The 23,264-nt window shown below is 50.1% G+C and overlaps 1 protein-coding gene across 1 annotated transcript in view; it reads left to right on the top strand.

Moving 5' to 3' along the window:
- PRODH (proline dehydrogenase 1) overlaps positions 1–23,264 on the top strand; it is a 264,432-nt gene that overhangs the window by 106,862 nt on the left and 134,306 nt on the right. The window contains exons 6-9 of the mRNA XM_078655684.1: positions 2,179–2,295; positions 3,508–3,587; positions 18,525–18,606; positions 20,976–21,068. Coding sequence (XP_078511810.1) covers positions 2,179–2,295; positions 3,508–3,587; positions 18,525–18,606; positions 20,976–21,068 — 372 coding nt within the window. The remainder of the gene's footprint in view (positions 1–2,178; positions 2,296–3,507; positions 3,588–18,524; positions 18,607–20,975; positions 21,069–23,264) is intronic.

Below are 23,264 nucleotides of genomic sequence, written 5' to 3'. Positions count from 1 at the left end.
GCAGACAGACATCAGCATGGGAGCTCAATGCACAGGAAATGCAAAAGCTATTCAAGAAATGGGGGACACCAAAAATAGACCTATTTGCAACACACCAGAATGCAAAATGCCAATACTTCACATGCAGGCAACCAGGGGAACAGTCCCAGGGGAATGCCCTATGGATAAGCTGGTCGAAAACATTTGCCTACGCTTTTCCCCCGATACCACTGATACACAGGGTACTCAACAAGAACCGGCAACATGACACTGATTCTGGTGGCACCACAGTGGGCCAGGCAGTCCTGGTTCTCACAAATAGTGGAGATGGCGCAGGGACCGCTTCACAAGTTCACAAAAAGAAAAGACTTGCTCACCATGCAAAACGGGGAGGTACTTCACCCAGAGCGCCTCTGAAAGCGGCATGGCTCATCGAGACGTAGAGTTTGCACACCTGAAACTCCCAGAGAGCACACTGTGGGTGGCAAGGAGACCTACCACATGGAGGTGCTATGTAGCGAAATGGAAAAGATTCACACAATGGTGCACCAGGAAACGGCTGCACAAGAAAATGACCAAGGAATCCACCGTGCTAAATATTTAACACACCTGCTAAAAGCGAACCTAAGCTCTACCTCGCTGAGAGTACACCTAGCGGCGATAGTAGCCTACACAAGAGGAGAGACGGGAAAGAGCTTCTTTACATCCCAATTTGTAAAGAGATTCTTGAAAGGGGCTAAAAGGATAGCCCCACCAAAGAGGATGCCACCATCGGCATGGAACCTTAATTTAGTCCTAATTGAGGTTATGAAGGCGGCTTCTGAACCTATCCATAAAGCCTCACTACAAATGCTCACAATGAAGACAGCCTTTCTAGTGGCAATCACCTCGCTACGCAGGGTAACACTACGAGAACCCTAAATTCAAATACACAGTGACAGGGTGGTAATGAGAACGGACCCACACTTTATGCCAAAGGTGGTGTCAAGGTTTCACATGAACCAAACTATACAGATACCAAGCTTCTTTTAGAAACCATCCACAAGCGCAGAGAGGGCACTGCACACTCTGGAAGCCAGAAGGGCAGTAATGCGATACATTGAAAGAACTAAAGATCACAGGAAAACAAAGCAGTTCTTTGTGTCCTTCGCAAGCAGTTTCATGGGAAGACCAGTAACAAAGGGCACCATTGCACGATGGATCGCACAAACTATACAATTCTGCCACAAGCAAGCAGGGCAAGAACAACGAGGAGGGAGGGGCACAAGCCCACTCTACTAGGAAAAAGGGAGCAACAATAGCCTTCCTGGCTAACACACAGATTCAAGACATATGCCTGGCGGCAATATGGGCTTTGGTGCACACATTCACTAAGCACTACTGCGTGGATATACAAATGAACAAGGAAGCACAAATAGGACCGAAAGTGCTTCAACATATATTCAACAACCAACGCTCATCTTCCACCCAGCCGAAACAAACCTAACAAACCGCTACAAAGTCTATGCACAGCATAGTGAATCCAGAAAGATTCACGCTGCAAAACGAATAGTTTTCTTACCTGTCGGTGTAGTTTTGCAGCTTGAAGATCTTTCTGGATTCACTAGCGAACCCACCCACCTCTGCCAGAAAGATGACAAGAGGAGAAGGGAATACAAAGACAATATACAGTCATACTTTAAAAAAAAAAGACCAATCTGGAGTTCCTTGAAAAAGAAGGAAGAACCTGAAATTATTGGAAAAGGATGAATAAACAATGACACAAAAACAAGAAAAAAAACGAAGATGGCGCCTAAAGGTGGAAGTTTCCGCATGAAGCGTGCCGACGTCACAGGAAGGACACCAAAAGGTGGGACATTGACGCCCACCTGGGCTACGAAAAAAAAAAGACTACGATTCCAGACCCAACCACTAGACCGCAGAATAATGCACAGCATAGTGAATCCAGAAAGATCTTTAAGCTGCAAAACTACACCGACAGGAAAGAAACTATTCGTTCTGCTCTTTTACAGATCGCACTGCTGGAGAACTAATGTTACAGGTAAATAACATTTTTCTTACTGTACCAGTGCAGTTAGAAGGACCTTATCCAGCTCTGTAGCTCTATGAAACGACTGTATTTAAATATACTGATAGTTACTTGCCAGTGTTCCGTTTTTAGTGACCTTGTGAGTTCATTATTTACTTCTTTCTTCATAGCTCCAGTTTTCAGAGGTTCTAATAAAGTGGAGGCGCTTCTTCCATCAGCTCGCCGCAGACCAAGGCAAGATTGGGGTTGCAGCCGTGGAAATCGAGCTTGAAGTAGAAAAGCTCCAGGTGAGAAGAATGATCTCGATGTGCGGTCTGGAGAGCTCTGTTGTCCTATTTTAAAACTCACAAGCACCTTACCTGCATCCCTTGTGCCCCACATTCATTATGGTCCTGAAAGAGCTGAAGACAGTGATGCTTCTATCCTTATTTGATTTTAACAATCGAAACCAAGTGTAGCCCTGCAGTTAGTTTATCCTGAAGCGGACAACATTCAACATGTGGTTACGAAGATTTGCTCTACTTAGTGTGTTTGTTTTTCAAGTCCCTCAAAGGAACATTCCACCACTACAGTTAATGTGTACGATTAATATTGTTGCCTCACTCTAAACAAATGTTGATGCACGTCCGGTCCAGACCGTTCCACTGAAAAACCGCATATGTAAGCGGACGATGAACGGCCAACTCAGATCGAGCTGTGTAAAGGTGTGAGTGGGCGTGTTCAAAAGGGGAATATTCCACATTTTCACACGTTAGTACTCCATTATCAACATAAACAATTAGGCTCATGGCCATAAGCATCGACCCCATGCGGGGCCTTCAGTTTCATTACCTGAAGAAGGGGTAAATGCATGAAATGTTGAAGGTTCCTCATGAGGTTGAGGTCTTCAAAGAGCAAAAACAGATCTTCTCATTGTGTGGCGTGTCTTGAATTAAGCGTACTTTTACTTTCTACAGTAGAAGTTAATTTTCATATATATATTTTTTTAATATTTCTTACATCTCTTTACATTCTGGTTGTAAATAAGCTGCTCCAAGAAAGACTTTTAAGGCCCTTCTTAAAAAAAAAAAAAAAAGACACTCCACGAGTTAGACATAAGCCACAGAAAAGGGCTTGCAAAACTGAGGAGGAATGGGATTGAGGGGGGGGCGGGGTGAGTTCTTTAGTAGCCAGTACGGCCCAAGGCAGAAGAGCTTTGATGTCAGTAGAACTTCTCAGAAGGAAGGCTAGAACTTTATAAACTAAACAGTGAGGTTCCGAAAGACCAACATTGGCGCGTTGGAGCAGAAGATCTGTCGGCCATTGCCGTCCCTCTGCCAAGCGACTTGCATCAGTGGAGCCCAGTATTCTTTTTAAGGATGGCTATATTACTTGAGAAATGTTAAAGGATTGACCACAATGATGTTTACATTCAATCATTCAAGAAGTGTCGCTGATCTGGAACCTGCTGGACAATTTGTAATGACGTGTATTTGGTTCTTGTCTGTCTTGCTTTTCAGGAAAGTCTGGCGCGGCTTGGCATTGCAACCAAGGATGAGAGTCAGCACTGGTTTACTGGAGAGAACATTGGACACTCAGGGTAGGTCTGTTGCTGGGGAATATTGAACTTTTGTGGCGATTCAATAACTTTTAGCATTTTGAAGATCCTAATTGGAGCGCTTGGGAGTGGTAGCATGGCACATGTTTGAAGGTTGTAAGAGGGAACGACTGACTAGCAGAACCTTTGTAAGTAGCAGTATGAGCCCCCGTCTGCCTACACAACGTTTCCTCATAGCAGAAATGCCCTGGTTCCCAGCATGGCATCTTCTCCAGATTCACAAACTTGAAAGGCCCTCTTGGCAGTCTGGGAGGTCCCAGACACTTGAAATGAGTTTGAATTTTATGTTTTTAGCCCCATTACCTCCATAGCCATAAACGGCTAAACTATGTCCGTGATATTGTGTGGCTCCAATCGAAACCTCGATGTCAAGGATACATAGAGAGACACATGTACAATGTTGATGTTTGTTCATCTTTTGGGGTATTTCTTCCTCATCTCAACAGGTAACCTAATAGTGAGTACAGGACTCTACCAATCTAAATCCTTTAGTGTCTTGTTGACTTCTGAAACTTGTGTGATGTCTATTCTGAAAGCACATGAGGATTTACCTGTTCAACATTGTCCGGATCTGGTGACTCCCACCCAGAGCTGCGGGCATCAGATCTCTTGCTCCCTGGTGCAAGGACTTGATTCTATGCACAAGCTTGATCTAGGGAATCCAGTTGGGCTGCGACACAGACACCACCCACTCCGCAACCTTGCGTAGGAGTTATTTGCTGCTTGCGATCAGTCCCCTAATATAAGTTCCGGGACCACAGTGGAATTCTAAATCTTTCATTAATGAATAACCGTTTCAAGGATTTATTTTAAAATTCCCAATCTAGTGCACACATTATTGACTGGTACTATCACAGAATATAAAAATGAAAATAAACAAACCATTTCATGACAATTGAAAACTGGGAGCAATTGTAACCCCAACACTCACTGTGCTTCCTCCAGGCACTATGCTAATTCTAGTGTAATCCATAAATTAAATGCCTATTCTTCAAGATTCTGAGGTGGTTCGCATATCTGATGTGGGACAAATAGGTCTGGTATTGAGCAACCGCAGCCTCTCAAGAGTGTCACTGGAGCAGCCTTGGTTAGAGCATTGGGAGTTGGTGCCATGCCTATCTCGATCCTCGCCCACATGAAGTTCCTCTACTTATCAATGGCCAAATCCTTGGGGTTTATATAATGATTTGATCACTTATTTTCTCATATTTACAAAATAAAACCGATTTTTACAGGCACGAAGACTACTTTTAGACTAAACTGACATGGCACTAAATCTGTCCGCTCAATCAATCAATCAAGAATTTATATGTTCGAGGCATGTGGGCTGCTAAATTCATATCTTAGCATTAGATCGCCGCCTAGTGTTGGGTCCGGATGATCGCACATTGTTGTCCTGGAAGAGTCTTCGAAGTATTCTGAGATAGGTGGCTCCTCCCCTGGACTACAGTGCGCATGGGCATCGGCTCCATCCCCAGATTGTTTTTTTCCGCCATTGGGTTCGGATGTGGTCTCGACGTCTCTCTGTCGAAACCGAGAAAAAACTAACTTTTAGCGGCCAAAAGGCCTCGCTGTTTGCGTCGGTATTGTCTGCGCACGGTCTCGAGTCTTCCGTCTCTTGGAGCCGGAATAAGCGGAGTCTTGTTTCGCTTTTCGAACTTTGAGGCCTTCTCATCGCGACTCGACTGCAAAACTTTTCAGACATGGAGCGGAGCCCGTTTAAATACTGCCCGCTTTGTGGGTCCAAGTACCCACACATCGATCTACACCCCGTTTGTAACAAATGCCTTTCGCCTGACCACGACGACGGCAAGTGCAAGGCCTGTGCACAGTTCCGCTCTAAGAAGACTCTCAAGCTTCGGCGCGCGGTGCGCATGGAAGCTAGACAAGCGGCCCCGGATCCGGAAAACATCTTCGGCGACCAAGATGAAGAGGACCAGGGTCATCATCTTCAGATCTCCCCACCCGAGACGGAGGTCGAGGCGGATCCGGTAGAAGACGACGGAGTCGTGGGTCAAGGCCTTGAATACGTCGACGAGGTAGGAGACGACGAAGAGATTCATGGGGCCGCGGCAGATAGCTCAGGGGACGAGCTCTGCCCCGAAGGTTTCGAAGATACCGACCGGGTCACGGGATCGCCTGTAGGCCTTACCCACGACCCCATGCCGCAAGCCACAGCCCCGCCTTCTGGCCCGGCCACGGACTTACTTGCTGAGCAGACTGTATCGAAACAGAAACCGAAAGCATCGGGATCGACTCCATCTAAAATGGCCGACCCGAAAACGAAACCGAAACTTAAGGACTCGAGCGTCCCTAAGATGGCTGCCGTGCCAGCGAAAACGACTGTACCCGCTAATCCATCGACTCCGTCGACCTCCGGTCCGCAGAAGTCGAAGAAGTCCGTCGATTCCGCTGCTGCTCATTCGAAATCGACGCCAGAGGAGGGGTCCTCTAAAAAAGATGGTCGGCACGGATCAACATCGGCGCCGCCGTCCAAGCCCGCAAAGGCCGGCTCCACGGAGTCTACGCAGGCGCACGGATCGAAGACTGGCACGTCTGCGCACCGGTCCCAGGACTCGGGGTCGGTGACAGCGGGATCCGCGTCGAAAGCCCACAAGGCCCACAAAGACATCGGATCCGAGGGAAAGGTCAAAACATCCTCGTCGGCTCCAAAACCAACTGAGAGTGAAGCGTCCCTCGTCTCCGCATCACTACAGCGAATTAGGGAGAAGGCCTCTGCTCCGTCGGCTCCGATTTCGTCGCCGAAGGCACAAACGGACAATCCAGCGAAGCCTTCTGGCAAACTTCTCTTTGTTTTGCCGCCAAAGGAGGCGCCGAAAGCCTTTTCCACCAAATCGGCACCGAAGAAGACGGTTTCTTCAACGGCTGGCCCACTTCCACGTCGGGTACTCGAATCAGAGGATGATTCAGAGCAGTTCATCGACGCAGACACCGGCAAATTGACCCTCTATAAGAGGAAAATATCTTCAGAGTCACTGGACTCATATGTCATCCCACTGAAAAAGAAAAGGGTGCCCCTTGATGCTTCAGGCCTCACGGAACCAATCCAGCCTCCTCCAAGACGGAGCCCTACTCCCTCACCAGAACACTCTGCGGGTGAGGGGTATGATGAGGATGAGCAATACAATTTCCCTATCAATGAACCAGATGCACAACCGGATTCATATGATGACACTGGTGACCAGGGCACCCAAAATGTGGGGCAGGACCCGCAGCTTTTTAATGCACGTGCATCCCCAACTGAGGATTCAGCAGGTTTTCATGCGCTACTTGAGAGGGCAGCGGCCAATCATGATGTGGACATGCATGCTGACCCGATAGAAGAAGACTTCCTTTTCGACACATTCTCAGTCTCTGAAAGGACAGTAAAAACGCTGCCTATGCTTAAGGGAGTCCTCAAGCATGCGGGGGATATCTTTAAGGAGCCTACCAGGGCACGAGTGGTCAATCCACGCATTGAAAAGAAGTACAGACCTGCACCTGCGGACCCCGCATACATTCGGGGACAGTTGCCACTGGACTCTCTTGTGGTCGCCAATGCCAGGAAACGTGCCAACTCCCAGACAACGGGTGAAGCTCCTCCCCCGGATAAGGAGTCCAAAGTGCTAGAGGCAGGGGGCAAAAGAGTAGCTGCGCAGGCCGCAAACTTTTGGCGCATTGCCAATACACAGGCACTCTTAGCACGTTACGATAGGGCGCATTACGACACCCTAGAACAGGTTATACAACACCTGCCTCCAAAGTTCCAAGAAGGCACCAAACTGCTTATTGAGGAGGGGAAGCTAATCTCAAACGCAGCCATCAAGTGTGCATTTGACGCCGCAGACACAGCTGCTAGAGCTATCAACACTAGCGTTATGCTGAGACGACAGGCGTGGCTCCGCATCTCGGGGTTTAAACCAGATATTCAGACAACCATTCTTAATCAGCCAGTCAATCCTGATAGTCTGTTTGGTCCAGATGTTGACACCACCCTAGAAAAAATAAAAAAAGACACAGAAACTGCTAAGTCCATGGGGGCCCTCCAGTCGCAACAGTTTCGTGGCAACAATTTTCGTCGCTCAGGAGCACGTGGAGTCACCAGAGGACAAATGGGTCAACAATCTCAGTTCTCGAAAGGTGGAGCACAATCCTCGTTCCAAAAGCAGAACAAGGGAGGTTACAGAAATAACAGCAACAGAGGTCGCGGCAGAGGAAACAACAGCTCCCGCTCCTCTACCCCAAGCAAACAGTGACTCTCTGTCACTGCCCCCCGACCACTTAACACCTGTCGGGGGGAGACTGCAGCAGTTCCTGCCCGTCTGGAGAAACATCACCACAGACAGGTGGGTGCGACAACTAGTCCAGTATGGTTATTGCCTAGAGTTGAAATCCACTCCACCTAACATCCCGCCAAGGCAAAGGCCTATGTCCGCAGAGCACTTGCTCTTATTGCAGCAGGAAGTAGTGATGATGCTGCAAAAAGGAGCAATCGAGCCCGTGCCGGTGAGAGAGGAAGGCACAGGGGTGTATTCCCTGTACTTCCTTATTCCAAAGAAGGACGGATCTCTCAGACCCATTCTAGATCTACGCCCCCTCAACCTGTACATACTGTCAGAACATTTCCACATGCTTACACTGCAGCAGATTCTTCCCTTGCTAAACCAAGGGGACTTCTTAGCAACCTTAGATCTCAAGGATGCTTATTTCCACATTCCACTACACCCGTCCCACAGGAAATACCTCAGGTTCACTATTCAAGGCAAGCATTACCAGTTCAAGGTCTTACCCTTTGGAGTCACCACAGCCCCAAGGGTGTTTACCAAGTGTCTGGCGACAGTTGCAGCGCACCTCAGGAGGCAGAACATCCATGTCTACCCCTACCTCGACGACTGGCTCGTGCAAGCCAAGTCGGAACGACAGTGCGCCGCGGACATGTCGACTACAATTCACCTTCTTCACGATCTGGGTTTCTCGCTGAACTACCCAAAGTCGCATCTACAACCAGCACATGTCCGGCAGTTCCTAGGTGCGACGATCAACACCCTGACGGCCATGGCTCAGCCAAACCAGGTCAGGATAGACAGCATGCAGTCTCTGATCCAAAAGTTCAGACCACAACACTCTCTTCCGGCGAGAGTATTCATGCAGTTGATAGGCATGATGGCCTCCTGCATCTTCATAGTCCCTCACGCACGGTTACATATGCGCCCGCTCCAGGAGTGCTTAGCGAATCAGTGGACACAGGCTCAGGGGCAATTGACAGACCTAGTGTTGGTTACCAGTCGGGCATACGACTCTCTGCATTGGTGGACTCCACACAACCTTTGCAAGGGCCGACTGTTCCAAGAGCCTGTGCCGCAGATTATCCTGACAACGGACGCATCTCTCCAGGGATGGGGAGCTCATCTGCTCACTTACACAGTGCAGGGACTATGGACGACGCAGCAGCAAAAGATGCACATCAACTATCTAGAACTGATGGCAATCTTCATGGCGATCAAGTCCTTCATTGTACATCTGTGCAACAAGGTAGTGTTAGTCCGGACGGACAACATGACTGCGATGTACTACATTCAAAAGCAGGGAGGCACCCACTCGCCACAGCTGTCTCATCTGGCTCAGAGCATGTGGAAGTGGGCCATTCAGAGGAACATTTTCCTCATGGCAGAACACCTCCCAGGGAAGGACAACCAGATGGCGGATCTGCTCAGCAGGTACAGCCATCAAATGCACGAGTGGGAGATACACCCATCTGTCCTCCACCCGTACTTCCAGCAGTGGGGTCATCCGGAGATAGACCTGTTTGCCACAAAAGAAAACGCAAAATGCCAACACTTTGCCGCCAGGTTCCCTCACCCACAGTCGCAGGGGAATGCGATATGGATGAACTGGTCAGGCAAATTTGCGTACGCTTTTCCACCAGCCCCTCTGATACCGCTGGTCGCAAGAAAGCTAAGGCAACACGCGATGACTCTCATCCTAGTTGCTCCAACGTGGGTGCACCAGGCTTGGTACACCACGTTCCTCGAACTCTCAGTGGTGCCGCATCAAAGACTGCGCCTCACGCCCAGTCTTTTGACGCAGAACCATGGAGAAATTCAGCATCCAGATCCGCAACAGCTCAACCTGGCGATCTGGCTCCTGAAGTCCTAGAGTTTGGATACCTTAACCTACCTCCAGAATGCATGAACATCATCAAGGAGGCAAGGAAGCCAACTACCAGAGCATGCTATGCTGCGAAATGGAAGCGTTTTGTCATTTACTGTACAGCCAATGACATCAACCCGCTAGATGCATCTATCCCCAACATCATTTGCTATCTGTTGCATCTTTACAAGTGCAATCTAGCGTACACTTCCATTCGGATACATCTATCCGCCATAGCGGCTTATCTTCAAAACAGGCAGCATCTCTCTGTCTTCAGAGTGCCCGCCATTAAAGCCTTCCTTGAAGGTCTGAAACGAGTCATTCCCCCAAGAACACCGCCAGCTCCGGTGTGGAACCTCAATGTCGTTCTCACCAGACTGATGGGACCGCCATTTGAGCCACTGCACTCGTGTGAACTCCAGTTCCTTACGTGGAAAGTAGCTTTCCTGGTAGCTATTACGTCTCTGAGGCGTGTCAGTGAGCTGCAAGCGCTCACAATCCAAGAGCCATTCATTCAAATTCATCCAAATAGGGTAGTGCTACGCACTAACCCCAAATTCCTTCCGAAGGTGGTGTCACAGTTTCATCTCAACCAAACTATTGACTTGCCAGCATTCTTTCAAAACCCGCAGACGGTGGCAGAAAGAATGCTCCATACCTTAGATGTACGGAGGGCGTTGATGTACTACATAGACAGAACACAACCCTTTAGAAAGACAAAACAACTTTTTGTTGCCTTCGCACCACAACACAAAGGCAACCCTATTTCCAAAGCAGGGATAGCCAGATGGATTGTTAAGTGCATCCAGATATGTTATCAAAAGGCCAAGCGCACTTTAACAATACCCCCAAGGCCGCACTCCACACGCAAACTGGGGGCATCCATGGCTTTCCTAGGGAACATTCCTTTAGAGGATATTTGCAGAGCAGCCACGTGGGTTACACCACACACCTTTACAAAACACTACTGTGTTGATGTGCATTCCAAGCAGCAAGCTGCTGTAGGACAGGCTGTTCTCAAAACACTTTTTCAGGTTTCTGCAGCTGGCACGGGCAACCGCCGCTGATGGAGGGACTGCTATGTATTCTATGCTAAGATATGAATTTAGCAGCCCACATGCCTCGAACTGAATATGCTACTTACCAGTATGCATCTGTTCTTGGCATGTAGGGCTGCTAACATTCATATCGCCCGACCTCCTCCCCGGTGCCTGTCGCAGCTGCAGATATACTATTGTATTTATTCATTAGCATGGACATCCTTTACACTTTTCACTCCATCTCCTGCCACAATGGCGAAAAACAATCTGGGGATGGAGCCGATGCCCATGCGCACTGTAGTCCAGGGGAGGAGCCACCTATCTCAGGATACTTCGAAGACTCTTCCAGGACAACAATGTGCGATCATCCGGACCCAACACTAGGCGGCGATCTAATGCTAAGATATGAATGTTAGCAGCCCTACATGCCAAGAACAGATGCATACTGGTAAGTAGCATATTCAAACGCGCTACTCACCCGGGGGGTCTCAAGGTGCTTGGGGAGGGGGGGGGGGTTGCTACTGCTCGAACAGCCAGGTTTTGAGTTGCTTCCTGAAGGAGAGGTGGTCTTGGGTCTGACGGAGGTGGATGGGGAGGGAGTTCCATGTCTTGGCTGCCAGGTAGGAGAAGGATCTTCCTCCCATGGGGGCTCTTCGGATGCGTGGAACGGCGGCGAGGGCGTGGCTGGTGGATCGAAGCTGGCGGGTGGGGGTGTAGAAGGTCAGGCGGTTGTTGAGGTACCTAGGGCCCAGGTCGTGGAGAGCCTTGTCTGCGTGGGTGAGGAGTCGGAACGTGATTCTCTTGTTGACGGGGAGCCAGTGCAGGTCTCTCAGGTGTCCGGAGATGTGGCTGTGACGGGGGATGTCCAGGATGAGTCGTGCGGAGGCGTTCTGGATGCGTTGGAGTCTCTTCTGAAGTTTGGCTGTGGTTCCGGTGTAGAGGGTGTTTCTATAGTCCAGTCGCCTGGGTGACCGTCTTCCTGGTTTTCGGTGGGGATCCATCGGAAGATCTTATGGAGCATGCATGGGATGTTGAAGCATGAAGATGAGACGGCGTTGACTTGTCTGGTCATCGAGAGGGAGGAGTCCAGGATGAAGCCCAGGTTGCGTGCATGGTCCGTTGGTTTGGGTGCGCTGCCCAGGGCAGGGGGCAACCAGGAGTCGTCCCAGGCGGAGGAAGATGGTCCCAGGATGAGGACTTCCGTCTTGTCTGAATTGAGTTTCAGGTGGTTGTTCCTCATCCACTCGGCTACGTCTTTCATCCCTTCGTGTAGGTTGGTTCTGGCGGTTGCTGGGTCGTTGGTGAGGGAGAGGATCAGCTGGGAGCATCGGCGTAGGAGATCATGTTGAGGTTGTGTTGGCGTGCGATGGCCGCGAGCGGGCTCATGTAGATGTTGAAGAGGGTGGGGCTGAGTGATGATCCTTGTGGTACGCCGCAGATGACTTCGGTGGCCTCGGATCTGAACGGGGGGAGGCGGACTCTCTGGGTTCTTCCGGCGAGGAACGAGATGATCCACTCCAGAGCCTTCTCTTGGATTCCGATGTTGTTGAGGCGTTGTACTAGGGTGGAAATGGAAATGGAAATGGATGTAGATTTATAGAGCGCGAATTGCTGCCCGGAGGCGTCCAAGCGCTAAAATAACCAGGAACCTACAAGGGACCTATAAGGGAGGCTAGCTGAGGTTAATGGGGTAAGTTAAAAAGGAAGGTTTTCAGCTGTTTGCGAAATGTAGAGAGATTGGAATTAGCTCTGAGATGCCGGGGCAGGGTGTTCCAGGTCCTAGATGCATTGTAGGCAAACGTCCTGCCACCAGATCTGATCCTTTTTATTCTAGGGGCCAAAGCTAGAAAGGTCTGGCTGGAACGGAGGTTTCTGCTGAGAAGGTAGTCGGTGACTAAGTCACGGGTAATCCTGGGACCTATGTCCCAAAAGGCCTGGTGGGCTATACACATTGCCTTGAAAAGAACTCTCTGGCGCACCGGAAGCCAGTGAAGGCTGACCAGCCCGGCCCTCACTGATTGTCTGCGGGGGAGCTCGAGCAGTATGCGGGCTGCGCAGTTCTGCACTGTCTGGAGCCTGCGCAGGGTGTACTCTGGGGCGCCGAGGTAGAGCACGTTGTTGAAATCAAGGCGTGACTGTATTAACCCCTGTATAGCCACCTGTTTGGCTTCCATGGGAAGGAGGGGTAAGATTTTCTTTAGCATCCTCATGAGGCCAAAACAGGTGGCTGAGAGTTTTGTGGCCTGAACGTTGAAAGACTGGGATCTGTCCAACCAAACCCCGAGGCTCTTGATGTTGTTGTTTGGGGTTGGAGGGGGCCTAGACAAGGGGGCCACAGAGAGTTGGAGAAGCAAAGATTCGGGGGGCCTAGGAGCATCAGCTCCGTTTTGTCCCCATTCAGTTTGAGGGATGATGAGGACATCCAGCTCTTCACTTCTTTTAGGCATTCTCTAAGCCCACCTGACGCAGGCAAGTTGGCCTCTTGCGCCAGTGAGACCACTAGCTGCGTGTCGTCCGCATAAGAGATAATCTTGACCCCAAATGGGCGGACGACCTCAGCCAGTGGCCTCATATACAGGTTGAAAAGTGCGGGGCTTAAAGAGGAGCCCTGGGGGACTCCGCACGTCAAAGGTCTGCTGGTGGACACAGACTCACCCTCGAAGACTCGAAAGGATCTGTAGTCTAGAAAGGACTTAAACCACAGCCAGGCTTTGTCCTTGATCCCGGTGCAGGACATACGGTACAGCAAGGTGTCGTGGCTGACCGTGTCAAATGCCGCGCTGAGGTCAAGGAGGATCACTGCCACTGATCCTCCTTGATCCAGGATTTTTCTGGATTCCTCGGTGACATGAGGAGGGCGGTCTCGGTCCCGTGTTTAGGTCTGAAGCCCGTCTGTGGGTAGTAAGTGGTGATCTTCTAAGAAGTTGGCAGACAGTGTCGAACGCTGCGGAGAGATCCAGGAGGATGAGAGCAGCTGCTTCCGCGTTGTCTAGAAGGGCTCGGATGTAGTCAGTGGCTGCGATGAGGGCGGGGTTCAGTGCTGTGGTTGGCTCGGAAGCCAGACTGCGAGGGGTCGAGGGATACGTTCGTCTCGAGGAAGGCGGCGAGCTGTCTGTTGACGGTCTTCTCGATGACTTTGGCAGGAAAAGGGAGGAGCGAGATGGGGCGGTAGTTCTTGAGGTCGGTGGGGTCTGCTGATGGCTTCTTCAGGAGGGCGCTGAGTTCGGCCTGCTTCCAGCTCTCCGGGAAGGTGGCAGTGTTGAAGGAGCAGTTGATGACGTCTCGGAGTTGGGGTGCGATGACGGAGGAAGCCTTGTTGAAGACGTGGTGAGGGCAAGGGTCGTTTGGTGATCCGGCGTGGATGGTGTTCATTGTGTGGATGGTGTCTTCGGTGCTGACCGGGGTCCAGGCGCGGAGGGTGGTGGTGGGGTGCATCGGTTCGGTGGTTGGGTGCGTGGGCTGTGTGCCGAAGCTGTTGTGTATGTCGACGATCTTGCTGTGGAAGAACGAGGCAAGTGTTGTTTCCTTTGGGCTCTGGCCTCAGTGTGTCCTTGGCCATAGTCTGAAAACGGTCTTCTTGTTTTCAGAGGAAGCTGGTTATACCATCCAGGCTAAGGCCTTCTGCTGTGCCATGCATCTCGTAATGTTGCCACTCCCACCCCAAACTCTCTGGACAAGGCCTAGGGCCGTATGTTGGGTTCTCCTGGCACATGGTGTGGAGTGTGTCCATTCCTAGTGCTTAGTCCCCTGGCTGTGTTTCCCCTAGTACCATGTTTTGCACAGCTTAGGCTTTGCACAGCAACCACAGAACCTGTGCGTTCTCGGTAATACGATGGCCAGGGCCCAAGATGTTACTCAGGAGGCCACTGCTGCTTGTGCCACTTCAGGTCCCAGCCAACGCTGCCAAATACCAGTACCAAAGAAACCTACTGGGCATTACAGACCTACAAACATCACAATTTGGACTAGTCTAGGTGACCCAAAAATGGAAGACTGGCCTAAGCACCCTGGTGTTATTTTTAATTGTATATTTCATTCTTAAACACTTTGCTCCAGTGCTTTAAAAAAAATGACCTCATCACCAAATGGTGGGCTGCCTTAAATATGTGTCAGTGTTACAAAATGGGTGCCGGAACACACTGGCACAAATTACGCACTGATGTGGACACAGAAATGGGTCTTGGGGACACACCTTCTAGCCAATCCCTCTACCACCAAAGCATGCCTGGCACAGCATGGAGGTGTTACCCCTGGTATGAGGGCACAGTTTATTCCATAGGACACCTCAGAACCTAGGTTTGTCACCAGATCCCATTATGTTCTTAGGCTGTGCCCAGCTCTCTTGTAAATACCACACCTTGAACCCAGTCTCTCTTCTCACAGTATCTAAAGTCATACTCAGTAAGGGACCTGTGGGCGTGCCCCAGATGCCTGCATGTGTTGACTTTTGGATACTGTGAAAAGCATAGCAGTTAGATTACTATACACAGAAGACTACACGTGTGCCCCACAGTTGCTGAGCACAAGTGATATTTTATATTCTAACTGCTATGCTTAGCTGGTAGAGCGCATCTGGCAGTAGCTCTGAAAATTTAAGAGAGAGCATCTTTGCATTCTCCCTTCTCAAGAATTCTCTGTGGCAATTTGCAACCTTTTGGAACTACCTAGACGCGTTGTAGCAATAAGTACCAGGGGCGCCTAGTACCAGGACCGCGAGATGGGTGGTGCCCGTATTCTGTATCCAGTACACACTCATACCAGTATGGCTTTAGAGTTAGCATTATTCGGTGGAGATACGTTAATCCCATCTCCTAAGTTAGATTTTAAAAGAGAAAATATGCATCATATCTGGTTCCTGTGGTGCGTCCCAGGTTTAACATTAACCTCTTTATCAGGAGAGTGAATTGGGCACCTTTCTGGACTTCCTAACCTTCCCTCCAGGTACCGTGAACCTACCTTACTCATGTTCACTCCCAAATGTTTCCACAGCACGTTCCATCTTGCTTAAAGTCGTGACTCCTTTCCACATTGCTTAGAAGTATCCATCAGAAGAACAAGTTATGTACCTTTGATTAACGCTCTTATTGGTGGTTAATCTATCCACCCTCCTCCCCTGTTCTGCAGAGTGGCCTCTTTTGAACATTAAATAAGTAGATCCCTGGGTAAGAATTGGCACACTGTACCAACAATTGTTTCATGCTCTGCCTCGGAGGGCGCCTCTGAGTCAAGCAAGAAAGTGACATCGGTGTGCCGGGGTGGCCCTTATATGAGGCTACACTCCATTACTGCTGGACGGCATGGCGCCGCACGGCGCCACCGAGCGGCGACCAGGAGCATGGTTGGGGAAAGGTTCCTGTTCCAGGAGTATCCAACAAAAGGAATGATGCCGAAGGCAAATAACTTGTTCATCAGAAGAGCAAGTTACTCCGCATGAGTAATGATCCTTTTAGTCGATATTCTGTCTGCCCCCAGATTCCTATCCAATTCATCCTCCTCCCTAATCTGCGGGGCGGACAGGGGCTGTTGCACATTTATTTTGATACACATCAATTTATGGCATTCTCGTCGTCCTCGTGTCTGCCTTTCAGGGAGTGGACAGAAGGATGGGGAACTGACATCAGTGTTGTCATATCCAGGTGGATCAGTAGTTGAGGTGCCACCTATCGGTGAAGTAGAGCTGTTTCATGTTTCCAGATCCAGTCTGGCACTTGGGGAGGCATTTAAGAAGTGAGAGATTTGCAATTAGCCAGAGTATCCACCAGAAAGATTGTTATTGAAGGTAATTAACTTGGTCTTTTTGTACCTGCCTTATTAGTCCTTCACCTAACACACACAACTTTACAGGATCAGTGTGAATTTCATGTATTGGGTATGTATGTTGCAGTTTGTCAAACACAACCAATTGTAGTAATAAAAATACTTCTTCCTAACAACAAAGGTTCTTTTACTGCCTCTAATTATGAAGCTTTTGTTTCTTGGGGTATGTGTTTTACTTTTTGCACCTTCTGGTATTGCTTCCTCTGACAGCTCAGTGTTCCTTGGGTTTTGATTCTCGGTGGTCAGTTCTGAAGCATGGGCCTTATAGTCAGTGCTGGGCTACGAGCAGGTCAAGACCTGTGCCTTTGACCGCTCATCCCTTTGCTCCGCCCTCTCCAGTAGCAGTTGCTGCCCTGACAGTAACATTTTTCTGCTTTTATTCTGATGCTTGGAGCCTCAAAACCTTTGCCATTTCTCATCTCTGCTGCCTTAAGGCATGCGATGTTGTTGTCTCAGTTTCGTTGATGGTTGGCACCGGTGAATCTACAGGTCTCAAGAAGAAAAGCGCATCTAGGACTCTGATCACTCCTGTCACTTCAGAAGAGACAGAAAATCTGAGAAGATGCAACTGGATTGGCTCATGCCAAAATGTGTGTCTATAGTAAATGACCCGATCTAGCACTTCCGTTAACTGGGGCCGTAAGACAATGGCCAACTCCAGGATCATCAACAACTGTAGCTGGAAAAGACTGAAGACCTGTTGGAGCTTTCTGGACCAGGACTGAGCAGTGCCAGTCTCTCCTCGACTTGGATAAAAGCCGGGAGTTCTGTCCTTCACTTGGCTGTTGCCAGGAAGTGGTGCCGAGGAGAAGACCCCTCCACCCCCAAGTAACTGAAAGACATGAGTGAAGCTGCTTATAGTACTTTAAAAGCAAGAGACCCCCGCTGTAGGAAATGAAGAGCTAAAAACAAAGCACTGATGAGTAGATCGCCACCACAAGGGGCCTAGCTGGTGAAAGTGGTGTCCTCATTTTGACACTACTCCTGGCCTCTGTTTGGCATGCTGTGCGCTTGTGCCACAACCTAGGTCTACCTGAAGAGTGCCCCGGAACAACACTAAGTGTCCTATAGGGCCTCACCGGGCGGCTGATCAGCCCGGTACCCGACCAGTAACTGCATCTCAGAAGTGAGAGCGTTTTTGTATCTCAGATGTCCTGTGAACTTTAGAGCATCCCAAATGGGACCCCAATTTTGATGTTGGAGCAGTACAAAACCTCCCCCATCCTCAAGGTCAACCCTGTTTGATATCGGGATGATTTGACCCCTTGTGGCCAGCACCAAGGAGACCCGAACTACTCAACCCTAACATCTATGTGGTCCTCAACATGCAGACAGCCCAGGTGAGATCCCCTCTGTCCAGTGGATTGATCGACCAACAAGTCGGAGGACCGCTGTACTCCGACACTGCGTAAAAAATTCACCATATTATTTGAACCATTAGACTTACTGATATTCTGCATAATCTTAATTGTGCTTTAATTTGAAGGTGTTTACGGAAGGGTCATTTATTTTCAAATAGTACTAGCTGAACCATTCATTATATTTATTGTTTGTGTAATAATTGTAGCTGTGCCTTCAAACCTCTTGGGTATTAAGCATTCGTTGCTTGATCAATTTACCCTAGGGAATATAAGGTGACTTTGGCCCAACGTTCCATCTCTGATCAGGCATCCTAGTATCACGGAGTTTAACAAATTCTCATCTTTGATGCTGGAAAAGTCGTCCTTGTGAATTGACGGTTCAGCCCGACACACTTGGCTAGCAGTGTTCAGAGTAATAGGATGGATGTGAACTGGTGGACGTATGCTCCACAGCTCCATGAAGGACCTGAAAATGTTGTCCTTGATTGTTTGTTTTTTAGTGCTGTAAACTGTGAGTAATGGCTTGTAACAGTATTCTTCATCTCCTGCAGCACGGTCGACCTGCTGGACTGGAACAGCCTTATCGACAGTCGAACAAAGCTCTCTAATCTGCTTCTTGTGCCCAACCTTCAGGTATGTATGCGAGGGTCTCCTATTCCGTTGTCTCTTCTGCTGCAACCCAACTGTAAATTGAACGTTTAATCACAATGTAAAGGCCCTAAATAAAGTCATTTTTTTGCTTAGAGCCCGTTCATCGTCTTGCAGAGTTTATACATCCATACAGGGAGAGAAGCAAAAAGTGAACGTGTTCCGAAGGGAAAGAATTTGAAGTTTGCAGTGTATTGACCATCACTCTCCATGCATTACCTTCATTAGGCCCCTGTGTTTAATTTAACACCAGTGAGCAAGCACCAGAACAGCAATTGCTGTCCTGTCTGCCCTCAGAACATGCTAGGACCTTCTGCGTTTTGGTATATCTTGGTTTTAACTGTTATATCATTTGTTGTTATGGGTAGAGACATACTTAAGCTATACCTGTGAGTTCTTCGCAAACTTAAGAGTGCCCAAAATTGAGTCTTATTACTTTTACTTTGTAACTCCCAAGCAAATTGAAATGTAAGTACTCACTGTTCCAAGGCTTAGAGTATGGATACTCGTAGGCATATTGCCTGGGGCCAAAACGTTCACTCTGTGATGTGACCGAGGGCCGCATTGATGCCAGCGAGGTGGCAGGCTGATTTAAGGTTGGGGTGGGGGGTCGGGGGGGGCAGGGTGAATTGACTGTGAAGTTAGTGTACAGTAAGTGAACCGTATACATCTACTGAATGAATTGATCAATGTTCAACCAAAAAACCTGGGACTAATCCCGGCTAACCCACATTACCAAATTCTGTGATCCTACTCAATTGTTTTAATTCACTTTCCCTCCGTTTTCTTTATTACCACTTATGATAGGCTTGAAATACATGGGAAGCTGTAAGATGCCTTTAAAAATGAAGGTGTTACTAAAGTTAAACGGTGCAGGACTCCCTAGTTACTTCCTTTCTTTAACACCAATTAACCTTTAAATGCTTGCTAGTGTATTTAACTTATTTTTATTGTTCGTGCTGAGTCGAGTAAACAGCAGCTTATTGCTGTTATTGGCTGTATGCATAGTTCAGGAGTGCCACATGCGGCCCCAGGTCATACTTTGAGCATCAACGACTTCGATAAAAGGCTTGACCAGAAGGCACCAAACTCTGTTCATCTGACTCTCATGTTGGCTCATTTCTTGAGGTGTTGAGGTCTTTCTTCTTCCCTCCCATCCTCAATCTTGGCCAACTGCGCATCTAGAGAGGGGTTAGGAGCCTCCACTTTGTTGGAAAAGAAGGCATTGTCGAAGGGAGGCGTAAATCAGTTTAGTTCAATAGTCAATTTTTTAAAAGGTAGTTAGATCTCAGTGTACAGTGACTCGTCTGATCCACTGTATTGACAATTCAACATAATAATTCCAGCAGGAGGCACTGTGGGATCGATCCATTTTTTTTTTACATCGGGGAAACTGTGGCCACATCCCCTTTACAGTTTCCTGCATATTTCCTCCTCCCTGATTTGTGCCCTCCTTTAATTCATTTATTCCCTTTCTGTTGCTGCTCCACGCTCCAGAGTTTGTTCCTTCCTGTAGCCTGCTTCACTCCAGGTTTCCTAGTCCCTTTACCTACTCAACGTTCTGTTTTCTTTGTAGTTTTGGCAGGCTCTCAGCAGTTGCAACCACAATGCAGCCCAATGAAGACCCTTAATTTCCAACTTATTGGAATGGCCTACACCAAACATTTCACTTTTAACCCTCTTACCGCTGGTAGTCCTTCCTCCCCTTTTACTCCAGGTACCTTTCATGTATTCAGGGAGACAAACACAATAATGAGTGCAAAAAGAACCACATTTTTTCGAGTTATTAGAGGGTACCTAGAGGGTCTTCAGTTTTTTCAGGTTTTTGGTAGCAGTCTCACTGATATTGGGTTCACCCAATGGATTCCAAAAGGCTTAGCTAGTAGTTCCTCTATCCGGAAAACCTCCATCCACTGCACTCTAAAAGAGGCGGGGACTTGAAATGCGGGTGTACTGGACATCTGCCATGTTTTTGTTTGTTGCCCTCTTACTGTGCATTTCTAAATCATGCCTTTAACGGAGAGCCGAGTACTGCAATATTGTGAATTCCCTGCTGGGGAAGACCTTGGGCGCCGGTCCACATGTGTCATTGAAAGGAAGGCCTCAAACAGGGGAATGTGATAGGTACTGGTTGGTACACTACTCTGCTGCCCCCTTGAACTGCGTGGGTTGGTGTGGTGTGCCCAGAGTGCGTTGAGGGTGGGATTGCCATTTTCCCAAAATATACCCTCTTTCCAAGTTGCTTATGTTGCATGAGCCTACTTTGTACATTTTGATTAGGAGTTGTAATTATTACTCGTTGAGATGTTGACTGGCTGTACACACGGGCTGTTTTCTGCACTCTCGCCTTTCAGTCGGGACACCTGGAGCCGCTGCTGTCCAAGTTCACTGAGGAGGAGGACCTCCAGATGAAGAGGATGCTGCAGAGGATGGATGAACTTGCAAAGGTTGGTCTTTCTTCTGTCTCTGCAACCCGTACCCTGCTCTTCTGCCTCTCTGCACCCAGTAACCTGCTCTTCTGCCTCCCTGCACCCCGTACCCTGCTCTTCTGCCTCCCTGCACCCCGTACCCTGCTCTTCTGCCTCTCTGCACCCCGTACCCTGCTCTTCTGCCTCTCTGCACCCCGTACCCTGCTCTTCTGCCTCTCTGCACCCTGTACCCTGCTTTTCTGCCTCCCTGCACCCCGTACCCTGCTCTTCTGCCTCCCTGCACCCCGTACCCTGCTCTTCTGCCTCTCTGCACCCTGTACCCTGCTCTTCTGCCTCTCTGCACCCCGTACCCTGCTCTTCTGCCTCTCTGCACCCCGTACCCTGCTCTTCTGCCTCTCTGCACCCCGTAACCTGCTCTTCTGCCTCCCTGCACCCCATACCCTGCTCTTCTGCCTCCCTGCACCCTGTACCCTGCTTTTCTGCCTCCCTGCACCCGTAACCTGCTCTTCTGCCTCCCTGCAACCCGTACCCTGCTCTTCTGCCTCTCTGCACCCTGTAACCTGCTCTTCTGCCTCCCTGCAACCCGTACCCTGCTCTTCTGCCTCTCTGCACCCCGTACCCTGCTCTTCTGCCTCTCTGCACCCCGTACCCTGCTCTTCTGCCTCCCTGCACCCTGTACCCTGCTCTTCTGCCTCCCTGCACCCGTAACCTGCTCTTCTGCCTCCCTGCAACCCGTACCCTGCTCTTCTGCCTCTCTGCACCCCGTAACCTGCTCTTCTGCCTCTCTGCACCCTGTACCCTGCTCTTCTGCCTCCCTGCAACCCGTACCCTGCTCTTCTGCCTCTCTGCACCCCGTAACCTGCTCTTCTGCCTCCCTGCACCCCGTACCCTGCTCTTCTGCCTCCCTGCACCCCGTACCCTGCTCTTCTGCCTCCCTGCACCCCGTACCCTGCTCTTCTGCCTCTCTGCACCCCGTAACCTGCTCTTCTGCCTCCCTGCACCCCGTACCCTGCTCTTCTGCCTCCCTGCACCCCGTACCCTGCTCTTCTGCCTCCCTGCACCCCGTACCCTGCTCTTCTGCCTCCCTGCACCCCGTACCCTGCTCTTCTGCCTCCCTGCACCCCGTACCCTGCTCTTCTGCCTCCCTGCACCCCGTACCCTGCTCTTCTGCCTCTCTGCACCCCGTAACCTGCTCTTCTGCCTCCCTGCACCCCGTACCCTGCTCTTCTGCCTCTCTGCACCCCGTACCCTGCTCTTCTGCCTCTCTGCACCCTGTACCCTGCTCTTCTGCCTCTCTGCACCCCGTACCCTGCTCTTCTGCCTCTCTGCACCCCGTACCCTGCTCTTCTGCCTCTCTGCACCCCGTACCCTGCTCTTCTGCCTCTCTGCACCCCGTACCCTGCTCTTCTGCCTCCCTGCACCCTGTACCCTGCTTTTCTGCCTCCCTGCACCCCGTACCCTGCTCTTCTGCCTCTCTGCACCCTGTAACCTGCTCTTCTGCCTCCCTGCAACCCGTACCCTGCTCTTCTGCCTCTCTGCACCCCGTAACCTGCTCTTCTGCCTCCCTGCACCCCGTACCCTGCTCTTCTGCCTCCCTGTACCCTGCTTTTCTGCCTCCCTGCACCCGTAACCTGCTCTTCTGCCTCCCTGCAACCCGTACCCTGCTCTTCTGCCTCTCTGCACCCCGTAACCTGCTCTTCTGCCTCCCTGCACCCCGTACCCTGCTCTTCTGCCTCCCTGCACCCCGTACCCTGCTCTTCTGCCTCCCTGCACCCCGTACCCTGCTCTTCTGCCTCTCTGCACCCGTAACCTGCTCTTCTGCCTCTCTGCACCCTGTACCCTGCTCTTCTGCCTCCCTGCACCCCGTACCCTGCTCTTCTGCCTCTCTGCACCCCGTAACCTGCTCTTCTGCCTCCCTGCACCCCGTAACCTGCTCTTCTGCCTCTCTGCACCCCGTAACCTGCTCTTCTGCCTCTCTGCACCCCGTAACCTGCTCTTCTGCCTCTCTGCACCCCGTAACCTGCTCTTCTGCCTCTCGGCACCCCGTAACCTGCTCTTCTGCCTCTCTGCACCCCGTACCCTGCTCTTCTGCCTCCCTGCACCCGTAACCTGCTCTTCTGCCTCCCTGCACCCCGTACCCTGCTCTTCTGCCTCCCTGCACCCCGTACCCTGCTCTTCTGCCTCTCTGCACCCTGTACCCTGCTTTTCTGCCTC

This window comes from Lissotriton helveticus, chromosome 7 (assembly GCF_964261635.1).
Source record: "Lissotriton helveticus chromosome 7, aLisHel1.1, whole genome shotgun sequence".
In the NCBI taxonomy this organism is placed as follows: Eukaryota; Metazoa; Chordata; class Amphibia; order Caudata; family Salamandridae; genus Lissotriton; species Lissotriton helveticus.
Note: the sequence above shows the minus strand (reverse complement) of the source record. Positions and strands in the feature narration are given on the sequence as shown.